The 23,477-nt window shown below is 39.3% G+C and overlaps 1 protein-coding gene across 3 annotated transcripts; it reads right to left on the bottom strand.

Moving 5' to 3' along the window:
* Nucleotides 1-1,347: 1,347 nt before the first annotated feature.
* LOC123820601 (Fc receptor-like protein 2) lies at nt 1,348-15,305 on the bottom strand. 3 transcript variants are annotated; one of them, XM_045841432.1, is made up of 7 exons: nt 15,168-15,305; nt 14,133-14,153; nt 9,119-9,385; nt 8,605-8,886; nt 7,469-7,756; nt 6,767-7,045; nt 1,348-1,868 (listed from the first exon to the last, which is right to left on the bottom strand). In XM_045841432.1, exons 1-7 carry the CDS (start codon nt 15,196-15,198, stop codon nt 1,540-1,542), a joined length of 1,497 nt encoding a protein of 498 aa, XP_045697388.1. In that variant the 5' UTR covers nt 15,199-15,305; the 3' UTR covers nt 1,348-1,539. The 3 variants fall into 3 exon arrangements, with proteins under 3 accessions (XP_045697388.1, XP_045697390.1, XP_045697389.1); XM_045841434.1 differs by lacking the exon at nt 9,119-9,385; XM_045841433.1 differs by lacking the exon at nt 14,133-14,153 and having other exon boundaries at nt 15,168-15,293.
* Nucleotides 15,306-23,477: the final 8,172 nt, after the last annotated feature.

Here is a 23,477-nt window from a genome sequence, read left to right as displayed (position 1 = left end):
CTTACAAGTAAAATGATATATATAATTTCTCTCTCTGACTGATATCACTTAGCACTACCCTCTAGATCCATACATGTTGCTGCAAATGGTAAAATTTCATTCTTTCATATAGCCAAGTAATATTCCATTGTGTATATATATATAGATATGTGTGTATATATTCCAAGTATTCTTTATCCAATTTACTATTGATGGACACAGGTTGCTTCCATATCTTGGCTACCATAAATAATGCTGCAGTGAACATAAGGATGCATATAACTTTTCAAATTAGTGTTTTGGATTTCTTTGGATAAATGCCCAAAATGGAATTGCTCATTCATAAAATATTATAGTTCCATTTTAAATTATTTGAGGAAACTTCACTGTTTTTCATTGTGTCTGCAAAAATTTGCAATTCCGCCAACAGTGCATGGAAGTCCCCCTTTTCTTACACTCTTGCCAAAACTTATTTGTTAATTTATTGATGATAGACATTGTAACAAGTGTGAAGTGATATCTTATTGTGGTTTTAACTTGCATTTCTCCGATGATTAGTGATATTGACCACCTTTATGCACTATTTGGAGAAATGTCTATTCAGATCATCTGTCAATTTTTAATTGGATATTTTTGTGTGTTAGGTATTAAGTTCTTTATGTATTTTGAGTATTAACCCCTTATTCAATGTATTATTGGTGAATTATCTTCTCCTGTTAGGTAGGTTGTCTTTTCATTTTGTTGGTGGTTTTCTCTTTAACTGTGAAAAACTCTTTAGTTTACTGTAGTCCCATTTATTTATTTTTTCTTCTGTTTACCTTGACCAAGGAATTTATATAATAAAAACAAAGAGAAATACCAAAGAATTTACTGTTTATATTTTCTTCTAGGAGTTTTGTGGTTTTGAGTCTTACCTTTAAGCCTTTGATCTATTTTGAGTTTATTCTTGTATGTGGTGTAAGAAGGTAGTCTAGTTTCATTTTCTTTGCATGCAAATGTGAAATTTTTCTAACACTATTTATTGAAAAGACTGTCTTTACCCCATTGCATATGTTTTCCTCTTTTGCCATAAGCATGTTTGTTTTTGCAATGGGGTTCTTTTCCATTGACCCATATTTCTATTTTTATGTCAATAGTATGCTGTTTTGATTACTATATTTCTTATAGTAATGTTTGATATAAAGAAGTATGATACCTCCAACATTGTTCTTTTTTCTCGAAATTAGTGTACAGAGTGACCTGAATTAAAACCACTGAAGTTATGTAACTCTATAGTTTCTTAATTATTTTTTGGTATTACCCAATTCATGGTCATAAAAATACCAGTGTTTTGTCTTTTGAAATGACAGGTATGGGCTAATAAGAGAATGGTTTGGTAGCATTTTATTATAACCATGGACTAACCTAATAAAAGGTGCTGTCCTGACTCCATCCTAATGTAGACTGGGCATTTCTTAAGAAGAAAGAAACAGTGGTATATCATAAAGTGAATTGGGCATGGCAGGAGAGAGAAGGACCACAGAGCTGGGTTATCCCATTCTTATTCCCCAGCCTTTGCCACTACCCACCTTCACATACTGCACCTGCATCCTCATCGTGCCCACAGTCAAAGGTTTCAACCTGCTCACATTCAGCCAGTGTGTCTTCAGTCCCATTGCACATGGCTACCTGAATAAACACAGGTTGGTCCTCTTTGGCCACAGGTGGATATAACATTCCTGCAGGTGTATGCTTGGCTGCTCCACAGCCCAGCTCCCGGCACACCACAGTCACCTCATTCATGTCCCAGCCATCATCACACACAGTGCCCCAGTGACCATTCTTTTCTACTTCCACTCTCCCTTCACAGCGGTGAAGACCATTCATCAAGCGGATTTTGATTGGGGGCTCTGCAAACAGAAAGGGTCAGACAACATTCAGAAATGTACTGTCATGGGAGCTCCCACAGATAAGAGAGAGTGTTTAATTGTGGCCATGGTGTGTGGTATGAGCATGATTATGAGGGACTTGCTGAAGTAGGGAATTACAGAGTTTTGGCTCTGTCCTACTCCATTATCATCTCTTAGAATCATCCCATGCTACTTAAAACTCCCTTTCAAAGATATCTGGGATTTTCTGATAATAAACAAATGTGGGACATATAAATTTATGGTTTGATTTTCATGAAGTCAAAAATATCTTGGAAAAAGAAAAAAATATCTAGATCTTACCCAAGATCTAGAACTAGATCTTTCCTAGAAATGGAGGCTGAGACCTAGACTAGGAAAAGACTTTAGGTCAAATCAATTACTCATTTTCTTTTTTGAAAACTGCAACATACCCTGTGGATAACTTCATCAATCAAAAGTTTACTTTCTCTGCAGAGGGAGAGGTGTGAAGACATTATGCAGGCTAGTTAATACTTAATCTCTCCCCATTTGTTTGTTGTTTGTTTGTTTGAAGCTGGGATCATTTTTCAAGAACTCTATTCTTTAGGATTTCTAGCAGAAAGGAGATATGTAATTCCAGAGATGTCATCTGTGGCCAGCTTTATTTGTCTGAGAATTAAGCCAATGAGGAAATTCAGAGTAAAGGAAGGCAAAGACAGAACACTTGGATCCAGTTACATATTAAGCCATAATCATTTCTGAACCTTCTTACCAATTTCACTTATTTTTTGGCCCAGGCCAGTTTGTATTGAAATCTGTGATTTGCTACCCAACGGTCTATCTTACACAATCAATTACTAAGTTCATGACAAAACTCCTGCAAAAATATAAATGTTGAATAATCATAGGTAATAATGTGAATATGATTTTCAAAAAATAATAGAATGAAAAGATAAAACTATGTAAGACTCTATAGATGCATAATAAATCAAGCAACTAGCTTAATTCAATAGAAAATTAACAATAAGCTGGGCATATCTTAAACAGAAAACATCAAATTCTTTTCAAATTTCATACATGGAATTTATAGAGATGTTAACTATGTATTAGGCCACAAATGAATTTTCAGTAAGTTTCCATCAGGAAAATTTATGCAGTCCACATTTGTTGATAAAGTTTAACCAAAAGTATAATTTAAAAATGTATGAGAAATTAATAAAATAAAGGATCAAAATAAAAATTATTTAGAAGAAATTACAAGTTTCATGTTATAAAAATGAAAAGATATTTATGCATACTTTAGAAATAAGACACATGAAAATATTATACTACCTATCAACTTATAGAATGAGATAGAAGTGGGACTTAGAAGAAAACAGATAACATTTACAAGAAAACAAAGTAAGATGAAAAATTTGTGCTTAAGGAATTAGAGAGAGAACAAGATAAAATAAATTTAAAGCAAGAGGAAAAAAGTCATACTGAAGATAAAATAAAATGAATTAGAAAACCAAAAACAAATAGATTTGAAAACTAAGACTAACCATTGTGATGTTTGCTTTCACCGCTTCTATTCAATATAGTATTGGAAGCCTTAGCCACAGAAATCAGATAAGAAAAAGAAATATAGGCATTCAGATTGGAAAGGAGGAAGTAAAACTGTCATTGTTTGCAGATGAAATGATAGTGTACAGAAAATCCTATAGACTCCACCAAAAACCTATTCAATCTAATAAGTGAATTGGCAAAATGGTGGAATAAAAAGTCAAGATTCAGAAACCAAAGACACTTTTGTATACCAACAATGAATTACCAGAAACAGAAATCAGGAAAAAATCCCACTTGCTATAGCAACAACAGTAACAAAATAAAATGCCTAGGAATAAACCTAACCAAGGAGTTAAAAGACCTGTATTCAGAAAACTACACAATACAGAAGAAAGAAATTAAGGAAAACACAAACAAATGGAAGCATGTATCATGTTCATGCACTGGAAGAATTAACATCATCAAAATGTCCATACTACCCAAAGCAACTTATAGATTCAATACAATCCCTATTAAAATAACAATGGCACATTTCAAAGATATAGAGCAAACATTTCAGAAACTTATATGACATCAAAAATGACCCTGAAGAACTACAATTTTTTAAAGTAATTTTGAGAAAGAAGAACAAAGTAGGAGGGATCAACATACAAGATATCAAACTGTATTACAAGGCCACAGTAATCAAAACAGCCTGGTACTGACATACAAATAGACACATAGACCAACAAAGCAGAATAGAGAGCCCAGAAATAAACCCAAGTCTATATGGTTAATTAATATTCAACAAAGAGGGCAGAAGCACAAAGTAGGGTAAAAATAGCCTGTTCAACAAATGGTATTGGGAGCTATGGACAGCTACATGCAAAAAAACCCAAACAAAACAAAACAAAACAAAAAACAAACAAACAGAAACTTGGCCACCAACTTAAACCATGCACAAAAAAATAATTCAAGGTACATAAAAGACTTAAATATAAGTTGTGAAACAAACAAACAAAAAAGTCCTAGAAGAAAACATAGGCAGGGAAATCTCAGATGTTCCACTCACCAATATGTCCCCTAGAGCAAAAGATGTAAACAAATGGGATCTTATCAAAATTAAATATGCGTAGCTAAAGAAAACAGAATTAAAGTGAAAAGATAATCAACCATGTAGGAAAACATATTTGCCAATGATACCTAAGAAAAGGGTGTGATCTCCACAATATAAAAAGAACTTACATGACTCCACTCCAGGGAGACAAACAACAGAAATAAAGAAAATGGGCAAAGGACTTGAACAGACACTTTCCCAAGGAGGACATATAGAGGGCCAAGAGACATATGAAAAGATGCTCAGCATTGCTAGCCATCAGAGAGATGAAAATTGAAACCACAATAAGATTCCATGTCATGCCAGTGAGAATGGCCATCATAAACAAATCATCACACAAGTGTTGGAAAAATGGGAACCCTAGTGCACTGCTGGTGGGAATGCAATTTGGTGTAGCCACTATGGAAAACAGTATGGAATTTCCTCAGAAAACTAAAAATGGAACTACTTTTTGACCCAGTAATTACACTGTTGGGATTATACACTAAAAATCCTGAAACCCCAGTTCAAAAGAATATATGTACCCAATGGTTATAGCAGCACAACTTACAGCAGCCAAGCACTGGAAGCAACCTAAGTGCCCATCAGTAAGTGAGTGGATCAAAAAACTATGGTACATTTACACAACGGAATACTATGCAACAGAGAGAAAGAAGGTGCTCCAACCCTTTGCAACAGCACGAATGGATCTGGAGAACATCTTGCTAAGTAAAGTAAGCCAGGCAGTGAAAGAAAAATATCGTGATCTCACCTACAAGTGGAACCTAATCAACAGAAGAAATAATCGAGCAAAACATAACCAGAGTCATTGAAATTAAGAACAACCTGACAGTAACCAGAGGGGAAGTGGGAGGGGAGCAGAAGTAAAAATGGGTAAGAGTATTTAGGAACATGTATAAAGGACATATGGACCATAGGTTAGTAGAATCAAGGGTGGGAAGTGGGGATGATAAGGGTAGGGAGGAGTGGTGGACAGGAAAATGGAGACAGCTGTACTTGAAAAATAAAAACATATGGGGAAAAAAGGACTCACACTTGCCTTTCAAATAGAGCAATAAATAGACAATTCCCTGAGAAATCTTATTAAGAAATTCTAAGAGATCATACAACCAAATTAGAAAATATAAAGAGAGCATCATCACAGATATAAAAGCTATTTAAAATTTAGATAATAATACAGTGGTCAACATTATGTGATGAATTTCAAAATCTAGATAAAAGACCCCAATTTTTGTGTGAAAGCATCCAAGTTACTTTTAAAAGGGTAAAAAAATTTGAAAAGACTAAGGAAAAATGTTTGAAAGTAGAAGTAAAAATCTGCCTGACCCAGACAGTTATTTTCCTAGTTCCAAAGACTTTTAAAGCAGTGGATAATTCCATTATTGTTTTAAAATGCTGCAAAGGACAGAAAGCTCCTCAAATCATTATTATGAGGATAATCTGTCCTTGAAACCAAAACTAAATGAGTACATAAATAAGGACACAAAATTCTGAAGTAAAATATTAGCAAGTTGTTTGTCCTACCTATGATGACATGATAACTAAGAAGGATTTATACCAGAAATTCAATGACTATTTCATATTAGAAAACATCTAAATGTACTGTATAATAATAAATTTTAAAAATATTATATAACCATCATGATATATTAAAATAGTAACAAAGAGTAAAGTTTCTTGATTTTGGTAGCCCTAGACTAAAGTTCCATTTTTGTGTGACCTATTAGCTGTGTGACCTCAGACAAGTGACTTAGACTTAATTTTATTTATTAGTAAAAGGAGAGTTGCTATGGAGATTAAATAAGATAATCCTAGTACATTTTTTAATTCCAGAACCTGGTTTGTTCATGGTTTTTCCACTTTTCCCTTAAGTATTTACGAGGCTTAGTTGTATCTACTTACTCATTGTGAGCACTGAATATGGAAGGATCATTTCATATTTTTTTCAGTGGTGTTTCCCTCCTCCCTCAGGAGTGTATCCTTGCCTCACTTCTTTCACTCCTGAAGCTGACTTATCCCAGCACAGTGCCCTACAGATAGTGTCTGTTGTTCACAGATACCTGATGATATAAAGTAAAAGGGAAATAAAAAGGGAAGTTGTGGACCAGTGATGCTGTTGTTAAGACCAATTGAAAGGCAAGCCTGAGAGAGCAGAGAGACTCTTTAGTTGAACTATGATTCCCTGAAGGACAGGGAAATTCAATGAAGAGAACAAACAAGCTATTACTTGACATAATTTCAACTGGCCCACTGAAAGATTTTGTACATGTCCTACCTGTGATGTTGAGTGCAACCATCTCACTGCGTTGGGCCACCAGGCCATTGCTTGCCTCACAGAAGTAGTTCCCATTATGTTTTGCAGTCAGAGATAGATTGAAGGACACTCCTCCTCCAGAAGGCACTGAGATGTTCCCAATAGAGACATTTTCATGATAAAATGAATATAGAACAGGAGGAGATGCTCTCTTGTCTTCACAGTGAAGCTCCACCATGTCCCCAATAAAGATCTGGTTCCCAGGAACACTGATAGTGAGGAGAGGATGTGACACTGGAACTGATAGAAGTAGTAGGGTCCATCACAGAGTGTTTCTTCTGCTGGTACAGACTTACAACCCATCTGTTCTCACCCAAGTGTTCTCAAAATATCTCTCCAGCCCCACGGATTCTTTCCCACTGTCATACCTCCCAATCTAATGCTGAAGAGACAGCTCTAGAAGAGCTTTGATGACCTCTAATGAGAAAGTCTGGAAAATATTCCTCTGGTCATGCCATATACCTGCCTTGTATCTCCCCTTGTTATGCTCCTTTAACTCCTCTGCTAATGTTACTTCTACCACCACTACCACCACCACCATCGTTGCAATAACAATCTTAGCAAATTAACCTTTTTTGCACTTGTCATTCTTGGAACAGCCTTACTGCAATACAATGAAACTGCCCAACTGGAAACTTCTGGCTAATTAAAAGTGCTACTTACTTCTCACAGTGATGTTCACTATCTCACTCTGGATGAGGCCATGGTTATTGTCAGCTGTGCAGTAATATCCACCAGCATGGCTTTCCCTGATAACAGGGATCTCTAGCTCTGATCTCTGAGAACGCACAGTTTTCCTCCCCAGACATTCCCTTGTGTCTTCTCTGTGCCAAGAGAATGAGATTTCCCCTGTGCCTTCAACCACAGAGCAGACAAAGACCAGCCTCTTTCCTTCAATTGCCTGCCCCTCTTGGGGCTGGGTCTCCATAAGTACTCCAGACACAGGGGTTCCTGTGTGAACACAAGATGACAGGTGAGGGCTTGTTGTGGAAGCCAGTACTACCTGATAGGCTTTGTGGCAGGTACAGTTTGAAATCAGTGTTACTCAGATAAATATTTTTAGTGGGAAGGAAGCATTCTGAGGGCCACTAGGCATGAGCACCCTGCAACTTAATGGTCGAAAAATCTACTTCTCATGTCCTACACATTAATTAGCCCTCTGTAATGACCACAGATCAAATTGATCTTGCTCTCTCATGATCTCCTGATGCACTTGGAACATAAGTAGTAGTGGGAAAAGCACAGGCTGTGGTGTCCTCACCCTGATCTGTCACATATCCATTGTATGATACTAGTAATTCATTGAATCTTTCAGAGCCTCAGTTTCTTAAAGATAAAGTGTGAATAATCATGCTAAGTTCATGGAGTTATCATAGAAACAAAACAATATACATGTATAAAGCAAGTACTATACTGCAGATGTTCAATAATTGGTGGGTATTTTGAGACCACATTCCACTGGCATCATTGAGATAGGATAGCAAAGTGGGCACATACTGGCACCAGATTGCCCATGTTCAAATTCCAGCTGTGCTGCATACTTACTGGTTTACCATAAGCTGTAAATTTCCACATGTGTAAAATTGAAGTAATTATAGTACCTGCTTTACAGATATTATCCACACCTCAGTACTTCACAGATTTGCTGGGAGCACTAAATATAAAACTGCTCTGAGCAATTCTTTGTACTTTATAAATTTATATAAATATTCTCCTCTCTAGCTATTTCTGAGTCTCAGAGGAGCTGTTCCAGAACTGAGGACAACAGCTCCGCAGCCAGCCCACCCATTGATGCTCACTCTGCACATGTATATAGGATCGATGACTCCGCTTTGAGACACTGTGAGATGATGTCATTGCCTCACACCAGTAATATCCTGAGTCTTCTTTCCATAATGCTGAGATCCAAAATTCTGATGAGCTCCATTTTGTCCTCAGGGTGTGGCCATCCGTGAAGAAGGAGTACTGAAGCTGTGTCCTTGACCTATCTGAAGGGAGTTGGGTATCACAAGACAAGGTCACTGAGTTCCCTTCAGTGGGCAGCAGAGGTCTGACTGTCATAACAGGTGCTGGAAACAGTTCTGAAGGGAAGAATTAAACAGAGAGCACCAGTCAGTGAGGTTCAGAATTCCTGATTACATGTGCCTTATCTTTTCAGCCCTAATGAGAATGACACACAGCCCCACACTCAAAGACAAACAGTGACCCAAAATTTCTACCTACCTATGTGGTCTGCTCTGTACTATACATTGGTCTTCCCAGATAGGCCCTACTTTTTCCCAGTCTTTTCTACTTAAATAGTGAGACCCTTACCTTGGACAGTGAGCCATGTAGATCTTGTTTCTTCTGTCACATCCACAAATAAGAAAAATTTCCTATCTGCTTTACAATAATAGGAGCCACTGTCACTGGGTCTTGCATTTGAAATGACATAGCTTGAGCTGCTGTAGTAAGTAGATATCCGAGATCCATCCTTATAATACATAAGTCTCTTTATTTTATTATTTTCTTCTCCAGAGCATCTCACAACAACCTGATCTCCTTCATAGGCATAGCGTGGCATATCGATACTTAGCCAGTCTGCCAAAGATGAAATAAAAAATACTTGTGCCAATGCTGCTTACCCTGTTCCAACATTCTAACATCTGTTCATATGGGGAAAGATAGTGCATACACATACACAAGAAGCCAGGCAGCCATAGATTCCTTAGGACCTGCTTACCCTTCTGGCTTTTCTGATTAGTAAAGGTGAGCTCTATTTCATTTAATGACATCTTTTGTCTTCTATACATTCTGCTGATTTTATGTCTGTTAAAAATATTTTGATCAATTCTTGCAGTTGTCAAAAATTTAATGGACTAAATATGTATTTAAAATAATTTCACTTACATTTTCTTATATCCATTCAAGATGATCTCATGTCCCTGTGACAGTCATGATTAATTTTCTATGCATCTCTCATTACTTAAAGGCTTAGCAAAACAGTATAATTCAAATAGCTTTACTTTGTCATTCTCTATAGAAGAAACACCCTGGGAAACTGATAGATCAGTCCAGGGATCTACAATTTTAACATCTAGAATTTTGTATTTGAATGTTTTTTTCAGAGGCTTCTGGGAATCTTCGTGTTTAGATCATTGCCTCCCCTTGGAAGACAGTGGTCACCAGAGAACTAATGAGTAATTTGGTGTTTTGGATATTCTCCAGAAGGAAAAGAAATAAAATCTTAGAATAGAGAGGAGCTGGTAGACTCTTCTTTTAAAGCCTATGCAAAGGAAAGAAAAGCCAGCCATTACACTGCTTTTTGAGCCAGTCCTGCAGCTTTGGGTATTTTGGAGGAAATTTTTAGTTGGTGACTGAGCTGGAAATTCAAGTTCTAATACTAATTTGGAATTATAATACACTGAGTTAAATTTCAGGGAAAGTGCTTCTTCTAATAGAAAGCTTATTCCAAGGCCTAGAACATTAGACCATACCCCTTTTGTATAAAGAGACTTAGTCTCAGATATGGAGAAAACAAATGAAGAAAGAGACAATGTATGAGTATTTATTTAATCTGGCTGCCAAGTTTATACCTCTAGTTATAAGTTTATGGCAGAAATAAGAGATACCCACTCCCAGAGTCCTATCTCAGAACAGAGACCATCTTCTTATGAGATCTAGACCCAGTCTCCAAAGTGGGATTCAGAAGAAGGTGGGGGAAAAGCATTTATAACTTTCATATTATATTAAACATTTCTCATTTCTTAAAATTGTTTATATACATTTTACAATGGTCAAAATACTTCAATATAGAAATCAATATAACATGTTGGGGGTAAATGCTCAAAATTTTGTTCTTGATTTAGCAAAGTAATCAAATAAGTTCAGAGAAAACTGCCACTTTTAAAGGTACATTATTAGACTAGGAGGTTTGGATGAATGGTTGTGGCATAAGTACTGTTAAAGAAAGAGAGATCTTAAGCCCTAATTGAAGTAAAAAATTTTCATTGTGCAGATTGAGTCCAGGCAAAGTTTTCAGTGAATAGAACAGAGATAATATCAATTTGATTAAATAAATATTTAAGAAGATATATGGCCTCCAGCCAAGACTGAGGCATAGACAACCCAATTTCTCGCACAACCAAAAGAAGGATAACAACTAATTTATAAAACACACACTCATAACTAGAACTGCAAGAAAATCAAACTGTATGGAAGTCTGACAACCAAGGAATTAAAGAGAAACATCCATCAAGGCTTGTAGGAAGAGTGGAGATGGGCAGCTGTGATGGAGAGGACATGTGACAAGGTGGAAGCTGGCAGACTGGCTGGTCCCACATTCATGTGAACATAAACCAAGAGGAACAACTGGGGAATGAGACAGACTGTACAACCCAGGATTCCAGCTCCAGAAAAATGGAGTCTCAAATCTCGAAGTGTAAAAACCTAGAGGGTTGTGGTCATGGGATAAATTTCCAGTCCCACAGGAAACTCCACAGTAGGGGCCCATGGGGTCCTTGAACATACACAAGACCACCCACTCAGGAATCATCACCAGACAGCACTTGAAAGGTCACAATTTTCTTGTGGGTAGTGGGGTAAATGAAAGGAGGGCAGGAGCTAAGCAAACATCATTGTTCTCTTTCTGATGCCTCCTCCACATACAGTTCCACAGTGTAGCAAAGTGGGTTTCCTCATCCTGGTAAATACCTAAGTCCCTACCCTCTTACAACATAACAGGTGTGCTGAGACAAAGAAATTTGGCCCAAATGAAAGAACAGTTCAAAATTCCATAAAAATAACTAAGTGATGAGAAGATAGACAATCTATGAGATGCAGATTTCAAAACATTGGTAATCATGTTACTCAGGGAAATGATTGAGCAGTCCACAAAATAAAGGAAGAATTGAAGGCTATACAAAATGAAATAAATAAAAATATACAGAGAACCAACAGTGAAGAGAAGGAAACCAGGACTCAAATTAATGATTTTGAACAGAAGTAAGAAATAAATATCCAACTGGAATGGAATGAAGAAATAACATAAAAAAATGAGTAGAGGCTTAGGAACCTGTGGGACAACTTTAAAAATTCCAACATCCTAGTTATAGGGGTGTCAGAGTGAGAAGGGAAAGAGAACAAAATTGAAAACTTATTCAAAAAAATAATGAAAGTACAATCCACCAATCTGGGGAAGGAAATAAACATCCAAGTCTGGCAAGCTCAAAGAGTCACAAGTTGGACCCAAAGAAGAACATGCCAAGACACACCATAATTAAATTACCCAAGATTAAAAGTAAGGTCTGGCATTGCTTCCTGGCTGGGTGGGGAAATTGCCGCAAAAAAATAAAAATAAAACGAAAGTTCAAGTGCTCATTAATTCATCTAGTGAATGAACTGTGCCTTCTTGAAAATAACCCAAAATGGAGGGGATTCCTTATAGAAGGAGTGACTAAACTTTGCTTTTCTGTTCATATATTGTGCAACTTTAAAATTATAGACTGTAAAATGATTATTATCTAATATTCCCTTTGACTCCTAAAGGTATGGCAGGCAAGGCTTAAATGGGAAGAATCTAAAAAGCCAAGCCTGTTAATAAAATTATAAACATCTAAAATAAAATGAATTATTGGGATAAAAAAGAAAAACAATAAAAGTAAGAAGAGAATCTTAAAAATAGCAAGAGGAAAGAAGAGAGTTACCTACAAAGAAGTTCCCATAGGATTGCCAGATGATTTCTCAAAAGAAACCTTACAGGCAAGAAGGGGCTGGAGAGAAATAGGCAAAGTCATGAAAAGTAAGGACCTACATCTCAGATTACTCCATCCAACAAAGCTGTCATTTAGAATGGAAGGGAAGATAAAGTGCTTCACAGATAAGGCAAAGTTAAAGGAAATCATCATCACCAAGCCCTCATTATATGAATTGTTAAAGAGACTTATCTTAGAAAAAGAGATGAAAACTGTGAACAGTAAAATGACAACAATCTCACAACTATCAACAACTGAACCTAAAACAAACAAACAAACAAACAAACAAACAAAAAACCCTAAGCAAACAGCTAGAACAAGAATAGAATCATAGAAATGGAGATCATATAGAAGGTTACCAGTGGGGATGGGAAGCGGGGAGAACAAGGGAGAAGGTGCACAGAATGAGAAGCATAATTGGCAGGTACAAAATAGACAGGCAGAGGTTAAGAATAGTATAAGAAATGGAGAAGCCAAAGAACTTATATGTACAACCCATGAATGTGAGCTAAGAGAGGGTAATGCTGAAGGGAATGGGAATACCAGGCAGAGGGGGATAAAGGGTGAAATGGGGCAAGTATAATAGCACAATCAATAAAATATACTTAAAAAAGAAGTAAAATATATGTGATCAAATTGGTAATAATGCCAGGGATAAAGATAAATAGGAAATGATGACTTCTGATTACACTAAGCCTGGAACAGAAATTTGACTGGAATATACAGGTAAATGGCCTTTAACTTCGACATTTTACCTGTTTTTTAGAGGAAGGCATAATTTTATACAACATACACATTTTACCATAACTTCAGGAAGTTTACTGGATTGAATGAGGCTGATACTGAGACCCTCTAATATATTAATAAAATACTTGCTTAAAATTGCACCAGATATAATTCAATTTATATAGACATAAAATGACAAGATATATCAGTAGTAACTATCCTCCCTGTAATAAAATAAATACTTTTTCAAATAAATGATTAAAGAAGAAAATGTAACCTTCCAGTTTAATATAAAACTATTTCCCCCTTATTTTATTACATTAGAACTTTGATGATGATGATGATGAAAAACAAGTTATATAGGGGTAGTTTGTAATCCAAGTAAAACATCAAGGGATAATTTTGTTAAATGCAGAACATCTTCTTAGCTCTCTGGTTACCTCTTTATTATAGGAAATATGTTTTCAACCACTGCCTCCAGTGTTTCTGGTCAAGATTTTTAAGTTTGTGTGACTGGACCAGAATATTTCCCAAAATAATATTGCATGTTTGTTTTCCCTTTGTAGTTAACTTATAACATGCCCCTGAACTTTATAGTGAAGAGAAAATAATGTACTTCCTTCAAATAATTGGGGTAAGGTCTTTCACACAAGCAGCTGATAGCAAAGCAGAGAGTAATGTGACATTGGAGCATTTATAGTATGTCGGGTACTAGGTTTGGGGACTGGCCTCCCACTTTCTTCACCTCAGTTGTGGACCTATTCCCTGTAACCCTCAGCTAAGAGACTGGAACAGGCAGTACCTCCCTTGCCTGGAAAAGTATGTCTGATTCCCAGTTATCTAAAAGAGAAAAGAAAAGAATTACTCACCTGACCAGATGCCAACAGGAGCTGTGAGGCAATAGTCAGAGAGATTAGCACAGGACCAGTATTTTTACACTTTAAAAAAATGGTGTAACTCTCTTAGAATATTCCCAACAATTCTCTTTCCCCTTCTTTTATTTTATGCCTTCTTCCCTCTACGCCAGGTATTTATTCCTTTCTACCATCCCTCCCTCATTCCTTTTATGTTTTTTTCCTTTCATCTTTCCCTTTTTCTTTCCCTTACTCACAAATAATACTCCCATAGAACCAAGTACTTATCTTGTAAGGCCCTAACATTTTATAAACATAGTTCATCCCATTACCAGCTGGTTGTTTTGCAGGTAAATTATCAGAAGTGTCATGATTTACTTATTCCTCTCCTACATTACCTTTTTAAGACTGGTTATTTTGTTTGAAACATATTGCCTTCTTGGTGGCAATGCACAAGCCAGGAAATCCCAGAATGGAGATGGAAGTGTCCTCTCATATATCATAGACACTGTTTCTCCCTCCTTTCCTATTCTAGTTCTAGTACCATGTTTGCATTCATATAGTAGAGTCACATTTATGAGCAAAATCTACAGTTTCATCTATGGTTTGCAAGACTTGAAACGTCTCCAAAATTTCCATCTAGGAAAGTAAGAGTTAAGCCAAAAATGTGGTGCATTGGAGTAAAACTGGAGTTGAAGCACAGTGATATTTAAATGGTCTCAAAATAGAATTTAGCCTAACAAAACATTTCTTTGATACCCTTTAAAGAATTTTCCCAATTTTCCCAGAGATGAAAACATTAATACATGTTAATCAAAGGGAGAATGCACCAGTATTTGAAAAAGAGATTCACAGTCCTTTGGTTTTCCTGGAAACCTTGCTCTGCTCAGTACCCATTTATATAACACTTGTTGGTCCTAGGTTAGAAGCTGAAGACCATCCCTACTCATCCTAGAGACAGATTTGTTCTCCATATGAGGTTCTGGGATAATCAAGCACAGGTGCTTCTGTTCTGGATACTCCCAAGTCTTGGTCTAGTATACTACTCACAAAGCATCAGAAGCAGTAGCCACAGAAACATAGGGCCAGAGGTGAGAAGTTCTTCCAGTGATAGTCAGGTGCAGCTCCAATCCCAGAGTAGAGTCTATCCAAGCAGAATGTGAATCCCAGGGTAGAATCTATCCAAGCAGAATGTGAAGCCAAGCAATTTGGATCATCAGCAATTTTATACAAATAGGAATTAGGAAGTAGGAAATCTCTGCAACTCAGCATTCTCCCCACCCTCAGTCTTGTGGGTGCTGAGAATGTAAATGTTTTTTATAGAGTTCTACAGATATATGTGTATTGACCATAAATGCTTCTTAAAATGTAAGGTGTCTTTATCCTATAGCTCAGGTCCCTTTAAAGAAACTTTCCTACCTGCTTTGACTTTGCAGAGAACACTGAATTTTAGAATTGCAAAAATTTAAATTACTTGCTGTTCCCTTTCAAGAGAAAATCCCCTTTACCATAGAGGATGCATGCCTTGTTATGCAACTCTAATATTGTGACACCATGCCAACACTGCATGGACGCTGACCTATGGAAATTCTCCCAAACCACATTAGAAGACAAACTGAAATTGACAAACAATGGTGGAATTAGGGTGATATTAGATAGCAATATATGTGGTTTAGGAACTCAGGAGAATGGAAATTCTTTCCAAGTCAAATTATTCTTGCCCATGAGATTTTCCAGACAGAGAGAGGCAAAATGGAAGAAATAATAAAATAATCTATGGTGTTGACTTTGAGGCATTAGTTAAAAAAAAACTGTATAGTGGTCTGGAGGACCTCAACACACATACATAACAGATAAGATATGTTTTCTAATACTCAAAAATTAAACAATATATTATGGAAAACAACCCTTATATCAAGGTGAAAGTAAAATTTACATTAGTGATTAAAAGAAGGAACTTTACACAGCAATGTCTTCACAGATATATCTCCAAGTACAAGGGATGTGAGGGAAAGAATAAACAAATGGGACTACAACAGGGCTAACTGAGACAGAGGAAGATGGCAGCAAGGTAGGAGGGAGCAGAATTTCCTTCCCCTGCACCTAGATGGAACACCTACCTAATCTTCTGAGAAACAGAGTGAACCGACAATGGAATCCAAGCTTATATGAAGTTCGGAGACCAAAACTGTAGGATACATTGAAAAACAGACAATAAGATTGCATTGGGACAGTAAGGTCCCTGGGACCTGCATGGAGAGCAAGGCTGCTGTGGTCACTGGCCCATTGCCTGTTGCAGTGGTCAGCCATGGCTGCAGGATCTTTGGAGGAGAGCCAGACCAACAGCTACCTCCTCTACCAAAGCAGGGAAGACAGTGAGGAATCAGGAAAGACCAGGCTGCTTGAAGTGGCTGGGGAAAATAAAGATGAAGTGGGAGATGCACAGAGGCAGTGTTCACTGAGACTTCAGTTGCTGGCTAGGTTGTTACCAGAGAAATTGGGGAGCTGGGTGAGGCCTGAAGAAATGAAAAGAGTTGGGCTGTGTTGGACCCTGACCTGGATAATCTATGGTCTGGTTAGAAAGTTGGGCTGTGTTAAAAGTCAGGTGCTTGTTAAGAATGGTGGAATTAAATAGGGGAATTTTATTCAAAAACAGGTTCTCAGCAACTGTTTAAGAAACTATCATGCAGTGGCTAGCTTGCGCAGTTGCTGACTCATGCTGCAGCTGACTCATGAAGCAGCTAGCTCTGGGAGGGGAGGGCTTGTGTGGCAGCTGGCTCACACAGTGGCAATGGGCTGGAACTATGACTTACTAGCAAAGAGGGAGAAAGTAGCATGCTGCACAGACAGTATGAGGAGAGCACTAGAGCTCAGGGAGTTAACAGTCCTCAGAGAGAATTAATTTAGTGGGGGTGATGAACTGCCCTTAAGAGATTTTGAGTGCACAGCACCCAGGCCAGCAAAGAGGGAGAAGGTGGTGTGTGATTTTCTCCTAATCAGTGTATTGTACTTCATGGGCAGCACAACTGGTGGATTAAAGGCATCTGATGGCACAGATGGACAGTGGGGGCCCAGCAGTGCACGGAGAACCTGGGCTGGAAGCTGGGCAACTGTGCATATTATGGCTTGGACCTGGCCCACATCCTCATAAAACCACAGGAAGGGAGGAAAGCTAAGCCAAGCCCCCTCTGCCTGTGGCATCCAGGAATATCAGCAGAATTTGCTTGATTAGGTGGAAGCTGTGATTACCAATATACCTGCTGGAGGAGAGAATCCACTAACAGAGGAAAAACCAATATGTAAAAACCCAAGTACAATAAGAGAAATGATGAGAACAGAAGAAAGGGCAACCCTAGAACATCCAGATAAGGAGATTAAAGAGACCACACCATTGAATCCCATAGAATTCCTATCATAGAAGTTCACCCTACAAAGGCAGCTAGCAAAGAAGAACATCAGGAAGTGCAGAAACAAACAAAAAAAGTCACCTAAAATGAGGAGACAAAAAAGATCCTGCAATCCAAAGGAGTGAGAAATTCTCCACTAACAGAGCTAAATGAAACGGAGGGAAGCAAACCATCAGACATAGAATTCAAAATAATGGTTATAGGGATGCTCAAGGAACCCACAACTACAAGAAACTGAGTGAGAACTACAATAGTATGAAAACATAAATAGAAACTATAAACAAAATTCAGGAAGAAGTGAAAAACTGAAATAAAAACTCACTAGGAGGAATTACAAGCAGGTTGGGTGGAGCAGAGGACCAAATTAGTGAGCTGGAAGACAAGATGCGGAGAAATACCCAGATAGAGCCCCTGTATGAAAAAAGACTAAAAAAATATGAATATGGGGGAGGGAAGATGGCAAAGGAGTGAATGGAACTCACACTGACCTCCTTCCTAGACCAATCTGGAATTACAAATCAATCATGGAGAAACCAGCCAGAACAAACAACTAAGCAATAGCCAGAGAGAAGCATATAACTTCGGACATACAGAACCAGCTTTGGCAAAACAGGTCTGTTAAGGAGTGTGGTGGAGACTCAAGAGGGCTGGCTGGGCACCCATGGGTGGCAGTGACAGTGGGATAATTAAGTGGCCAGTTGGATCCCCTGAAAAAGATTGGGTTCTTAACCCTAAGATAAGATTCCCAGACTAGAACACCAGAGCCCAAAAACTACAAAGATAACAACCATTGGAAAAAGCAGGAGGGCTGCTCTCTGCCAGAGACATATGGCTGGAGATGCAAGGGTCATTTAAAGGGCCAACACACATTTTCATTTGCAGCCACTTACCTGGGGCTCAGGCAAAGGCAGGGGCAGCATAGACTAGAGATGCTTGAGAAGAGAGTGGGTACAGATGTTACAGAACAAACAAGGGGGGCCTGGGACGATATACTATTATTGAAAGAAGCCCCCAGGTCTGTTATGTCCGCCGCCAGAGAAAAGACGTCTCTCAATGCTAGAGATTTGTGAAAAGGAAAGGAAATGTTTATTTAATGCTATACAAACTTAAAGTAGTGACCAAATGTCTTTATCAAAAATCCTAAAGTCCCTTTAAAACACCCACAAACAGACACAGTCCTTCCTTCCCCCTTTGCCCAGTCCAGAGTACCGTATCTCAGGAAAGGAAATAGAAGTCCACAGCTCAGGCAGTCCTCTGGTTATTCCCACTTAGTACTCTGTCTTGACTGGGAGACCTCCCTGGGTTCCTGGAACCCTCAGGTGAGTTGCCAGGATCTCTGCTAAAACCAGGTGGTGGTTCCCCCTTCTAAAGCTGTGGGGGTCCCCACTCTGGCAAAGGCACATGGTCCTCTCTCCCAGGGCCACGGGAGTCCCTACTCAGCCAAAACTGCGTGCTTCTCCCCCTGCACAATGGCTGCGGGGCGGGGCGGGGGGGCGGTCACCACTCTTCCAAAGCCGAGTGGCAGTTCTCTGCTAAAGCCACATGGTGATTCTTTCTTGCAGGGCTGCGGGAGTCTTCACTCTGCTAAAGCTGCGAGGTTCTCTCTCCCTCAATGGCTGCCGCATCTGGGTTTAAATCCCCGCAGCAGTCTTCCTCTGCAGCCCCATTTCAGACTCCTCCCATACTCGGCCACACTTACCCTCATCTGCTGTCTTTTCCAGCTTTTCTAGTTGCCATTATGGGTCTGGGCAGGTGTGACCCCATGTCATGGAGCCAATCTTCTCTGAGCTCCCATGCAGGTGCTGTAATTTGGGGGACCTGCTCCCCAGTCACATCTTAGGGGGAGGTCCCTTTCTATCCCCCTGGCCATAGCTATTTAACATATCTAAGAGACCAGCCAAAGGCTATAGATATGTTAAATGACCACGCCAGGGGTTAGCTACAAGGCTGTTGCTATTCAAAACAGCTCTCAAAGGCCCTGCTCCATGTGTCCCTTCCCCCAACCCACATCTGTGGGGTGGGGGTGAAGACATCTTAAAATCTCCTGGACACCTTAAGTTCTGGACCCCATTTCAAATGCCTATTTGGGGTCCCCCCTCTTGGCTGCACCCTGTAACACAGAGGCTTTGGGGAGAGAACTGAGAGAGTAGCAACAAGGATCCCAATGCTGAATCATCCACCAGATGGTAGCAGCCTTTGTGCTCAGGCAGACCACTCCCCTCTGAGCAGTAGTAGCCTGAGGGAAAGCAATAACTTCTGCCCTGGCCCTTTGGTGCTTAAGCCTGACTGTTGAGTTCCAGTGACCAGAAAAACAACCAAATGAAATAGCCAGAGACAGTAGATCACTGGCAAAGGAGAGACAGGGTGGACTAGAGAGACTTGAGGAGAGATTGGGGATGGAGGTTTTGAAGAGAGATCTGAGAAAGTAGCTGCTGGGATCTGGTGCTGAGCCAACCCCCATACACAGTGATCATTCTGCGCAGGCAGACCTCTCCCTTCCAAGCAGCAGTTACCTGAGGGGAAACAATAGCCCCAACCACTGGAGGGATTTGGCCCCACCCTATGGTGCTTAAACCTGACTGCTGAGTGCAGAGGGACAATATTAACATTGAAAGAGACAGCCAGTGACAGCAGATCACTGGAAGTATCAAACATGCTGCCAGAGGTCAGATGGGGTCAACATCTGACATCACCAGAGGCAGATCCAGAAAAAAGAAAAAAACAGTGGTAAATACACAGGACTACAGATATGAAAGCCATTGTGGTCTTCATTGTGATTTGTGATATTTTCTTCCCTGTATGGCTTTATAACATTCATTTCTTGTCCAGTGAGTTTATATATGTCATTAGATTTTATACTATAGTGTATTTCAGTCCACATATTTTGCCCCTCCTTTCTCTTAGCCCATCTTACCTTCCTCTTTACTTGCAATATTCTAATTTCAAATTTGGTTTTTGCTCTAGCTACAACTTGTTTCCATCCCATACTCTTAATGTTTCTCCCCAGTTCAGACACTCAAAATGAATTCTCTTGTCAAGGGTCATTTCATATCCTTTTTCCCAGCCACTAAAATGTCTATGTTCTCTTTACATCTGTAACAAATTTTGCTAGTTGGCTGTGTGTAGGGTAGTTGTTGCATTGTTTTTTTAAGGTTATCTCTAGAGCTACACTAATTCTCTATTTCAAATAACAAATTTTACTAGAACCCTCTCCTACTGTCACAGGTGTGCACAGGTAACCAGGTTCTTTGTGATCGAGGACAAAGAATTGAACCGGACACACAAAGTTTATAGCATAAAGAAAGAGGGAAGATTTATTAAGTGATAGTACACTCCACAGGACATGGGAGTGGGCCAACTCTGAGCAGAGAAGGAACACGTGGGCTGGGAGGATTCTATTCTTATAGGAAGAAGCTCCCTCGCTAGTCTTTGGCAGGCTTTTCCTGCACAGGTACAAGGAGTTGGATTTCAAAGCTACTGAACATGTGTGGTTTCCCATGATTTTCTTGATTGGCTACTGGAGAAGGGAGCCCCACAATGTTATTTCATTATAATGATATTATAATGAATCAGGGGTAGTGCGCAGGCACATTCCATGATTCAGAGTTATCCCAGAAAACAGGAACAACCCATCTTAGGGGGTCTTTGTCATGTATAGATGTTTTCTACCTCAGCTCTGTGGGGCCTCTGGAGTTTCCTTCCTATCTCCTGCCTCAACTTCCCCCTGAGAGACATGGTTCTCAAAAATCTTTTTGGGGTTGTTGAAGGGTGAAGATCCGTCTTCCATAGCTGCTTCAGGCTTGGATTGGACAGTAGACCCTGACTATTGAGAACCACGGAACTCTTGCCCTATTCTATTTAGAGGTTGAAGAGGAATTCCTGAGGCCACCGCAGATGCTGTATGTTGGTCAGCTTCGACATCGTTCTCAGGGATTGGTTGGAAACCTTGGAGTGTCATCAATTTGACGTGGAACTGCTTAAGTCTAGAAAAAACAAATTTAACAAGTAAATTAAATAAGCAAGGTCCTAAAAGTAGTAAAAGCAGCAGTGATATTAAGGGCCCTAAGAAGGGTAATAACCATGTTAAGCCAGGGAACCAGGAGGTTAGGGCTTCCTTAATCCCTTGACCCTGTTGATTATATTTATGTAGCCATTCTGCCTGATCATAAATTTTCCTTATGTTAGTTTCAATCATTCCAGAGTTATTTACATAGGTGCAGCAGGTTTTATTGATAACAGCACATACCCCACCTTGTTCTTTTAGAAGATAGTCAAGGGCAAGGCAGTTATCCATGACTACATTTTCCAATGAGTCTACTGATCTTGAGAGTCCAGCTAGAGTATCAGCAGTATCTTTGGAGATTTCTTCTATAATCTTAGTGAGTTCCCTTAGAGTGGCCTCATGATAGGCAAAGCCTCCCCAGGGGGGCTGCAGCGGCTATAGTGGCAGCAGCTCCAGCCACTACTAGACCAAAAGCTCATTTTTTTCTGCTGAGAAATGGACTCCCAGGACCCATGGTTATATTTATAATGGTAAGGTCTCTTACCATTAAGGGTATAAGGGTGTCAAGGTCTCTAAGGTACAGTCACCCCCATGTTTAGAGTTGCTGAGATGTGTATAAGCAATAGCTTTTTGAAGTTCTGAATGACCCGTTAGCCAGTTATTGGGAGTCCCACATAGCCAGATGAGCCCCAGGGGTGCTGCAATAACTGTGGCATTAGTGGAGTTATATTTGTTAAGGAGGGCATATGGCAAGGGGGAAAGGCAGTCCTTAAAAGGGCCTAAGTTATTTCCCTGATCTTCCCCTCCTGCAGGAGGTGGTAGAAATTTTGCTAATACTCCTTGAAGAGATTGGTTCAATTTCCAAGTAACACATTTAGAAGTATCGTTTGTATCTGCATTGTGAGTTTTGTCAAAGCAGCAATGGGTACTATTAGGAATACAGTTAGAATCATAATTCAGGTAGCATATTATATGTGACCAATTTAAAGGTTTGAAAATTTCTTCCTCAGAAAGATTCTCTAGAAAGCTGGAACCTGAAAGAGAAGCCAGGGCTTCAAATGAGTCAACGGCCCTTGTATGAGTATTATTATAACATGGGGTGCATCCTATCGTACTGTCACATTTAAGAGAGGTGCTGGAGTAATTAAATCACTTTAATTCTAGTGGGGTCATACGGACACACAAAGGAGTGTTTCGGTCCCATCTGACTCTTAAAGAAAAAGAGGAATGTGTGTAATTGGCAGAGGAATTCAAAGCACTGATTAAGGATTCATTAGCTATTGGGTAGGCTTTTATATGAGTATTATATCTGGAAGGAGTTTCTGGGTTAGGATGACATATCCAACATTGGGCCAGGTTTTCTCCTGCTACTGAGGTTCAAGAAGCATTTACTAGAAAATTTTTCGTTATACAGGGTACAGGTGAGTAGATAATGGTTAATTGATGCGTGGGTCATCGGCCAGCAGTGATCATGGAACTCTGCGGATGGCTCATCAAAACACGAGAAAAAACATACATAGAGACAACCAGGTCCTGTGGGGGAATAGGAACAGCAGGGCCACTCCTCACATGGGGAGCACTTGGTCACCCTCTCTCGGAGGCTGCCATGGCCACCCTCCCTGGTGGGGAGAGCGCGCTGTTCCCCCTCCAGAGAGGCTTTTTTTGGGGGGTTTGTTTGCATAAGAATTCAGGTAAAAGCTCATTACTCATTGCTAGGAAGTAAGGGTCAAACAATAGATAACAAGGAAGTCTGAGGGCCTATTTTGAGCCAGGGTCAAACAGCTGTAAGACTTTTAAGGAACAAACTAACTTCCTCCTTGGACCCTTCTCATTTAACGGAGAGCATTCTAAATAAAGAAGGTTTCACAGTAATTTACATGTTTTTTCTTAGGCCTGATCACCCTGGGAATCCGCCCTTTTCAGCACAGAGCTGCACCACCCTGTCATTGT

Source organism: Phyllostomus hastatus, unplaced genomic scaffold, assembly GCF_019186645.2.
Source record: "Phyllostomus hastatus isolate PE091 unplaced genomic scaffold, TTU_PhHast_1.1 phas_contig_36, whole genome shotgun sequence".
Lineage (NCBI taxonomy): Eukaryota > Metazoa > Chordata > Mammalia > Chiroptera > Phyllostomidae > Phyllostomus > Phyllostomus hastatus.
The sequence above is the reverse complement of the archived record's forward strand: the minus strand, read 5'-3'. Positions and strand labels throughout refer to the sequence as shown.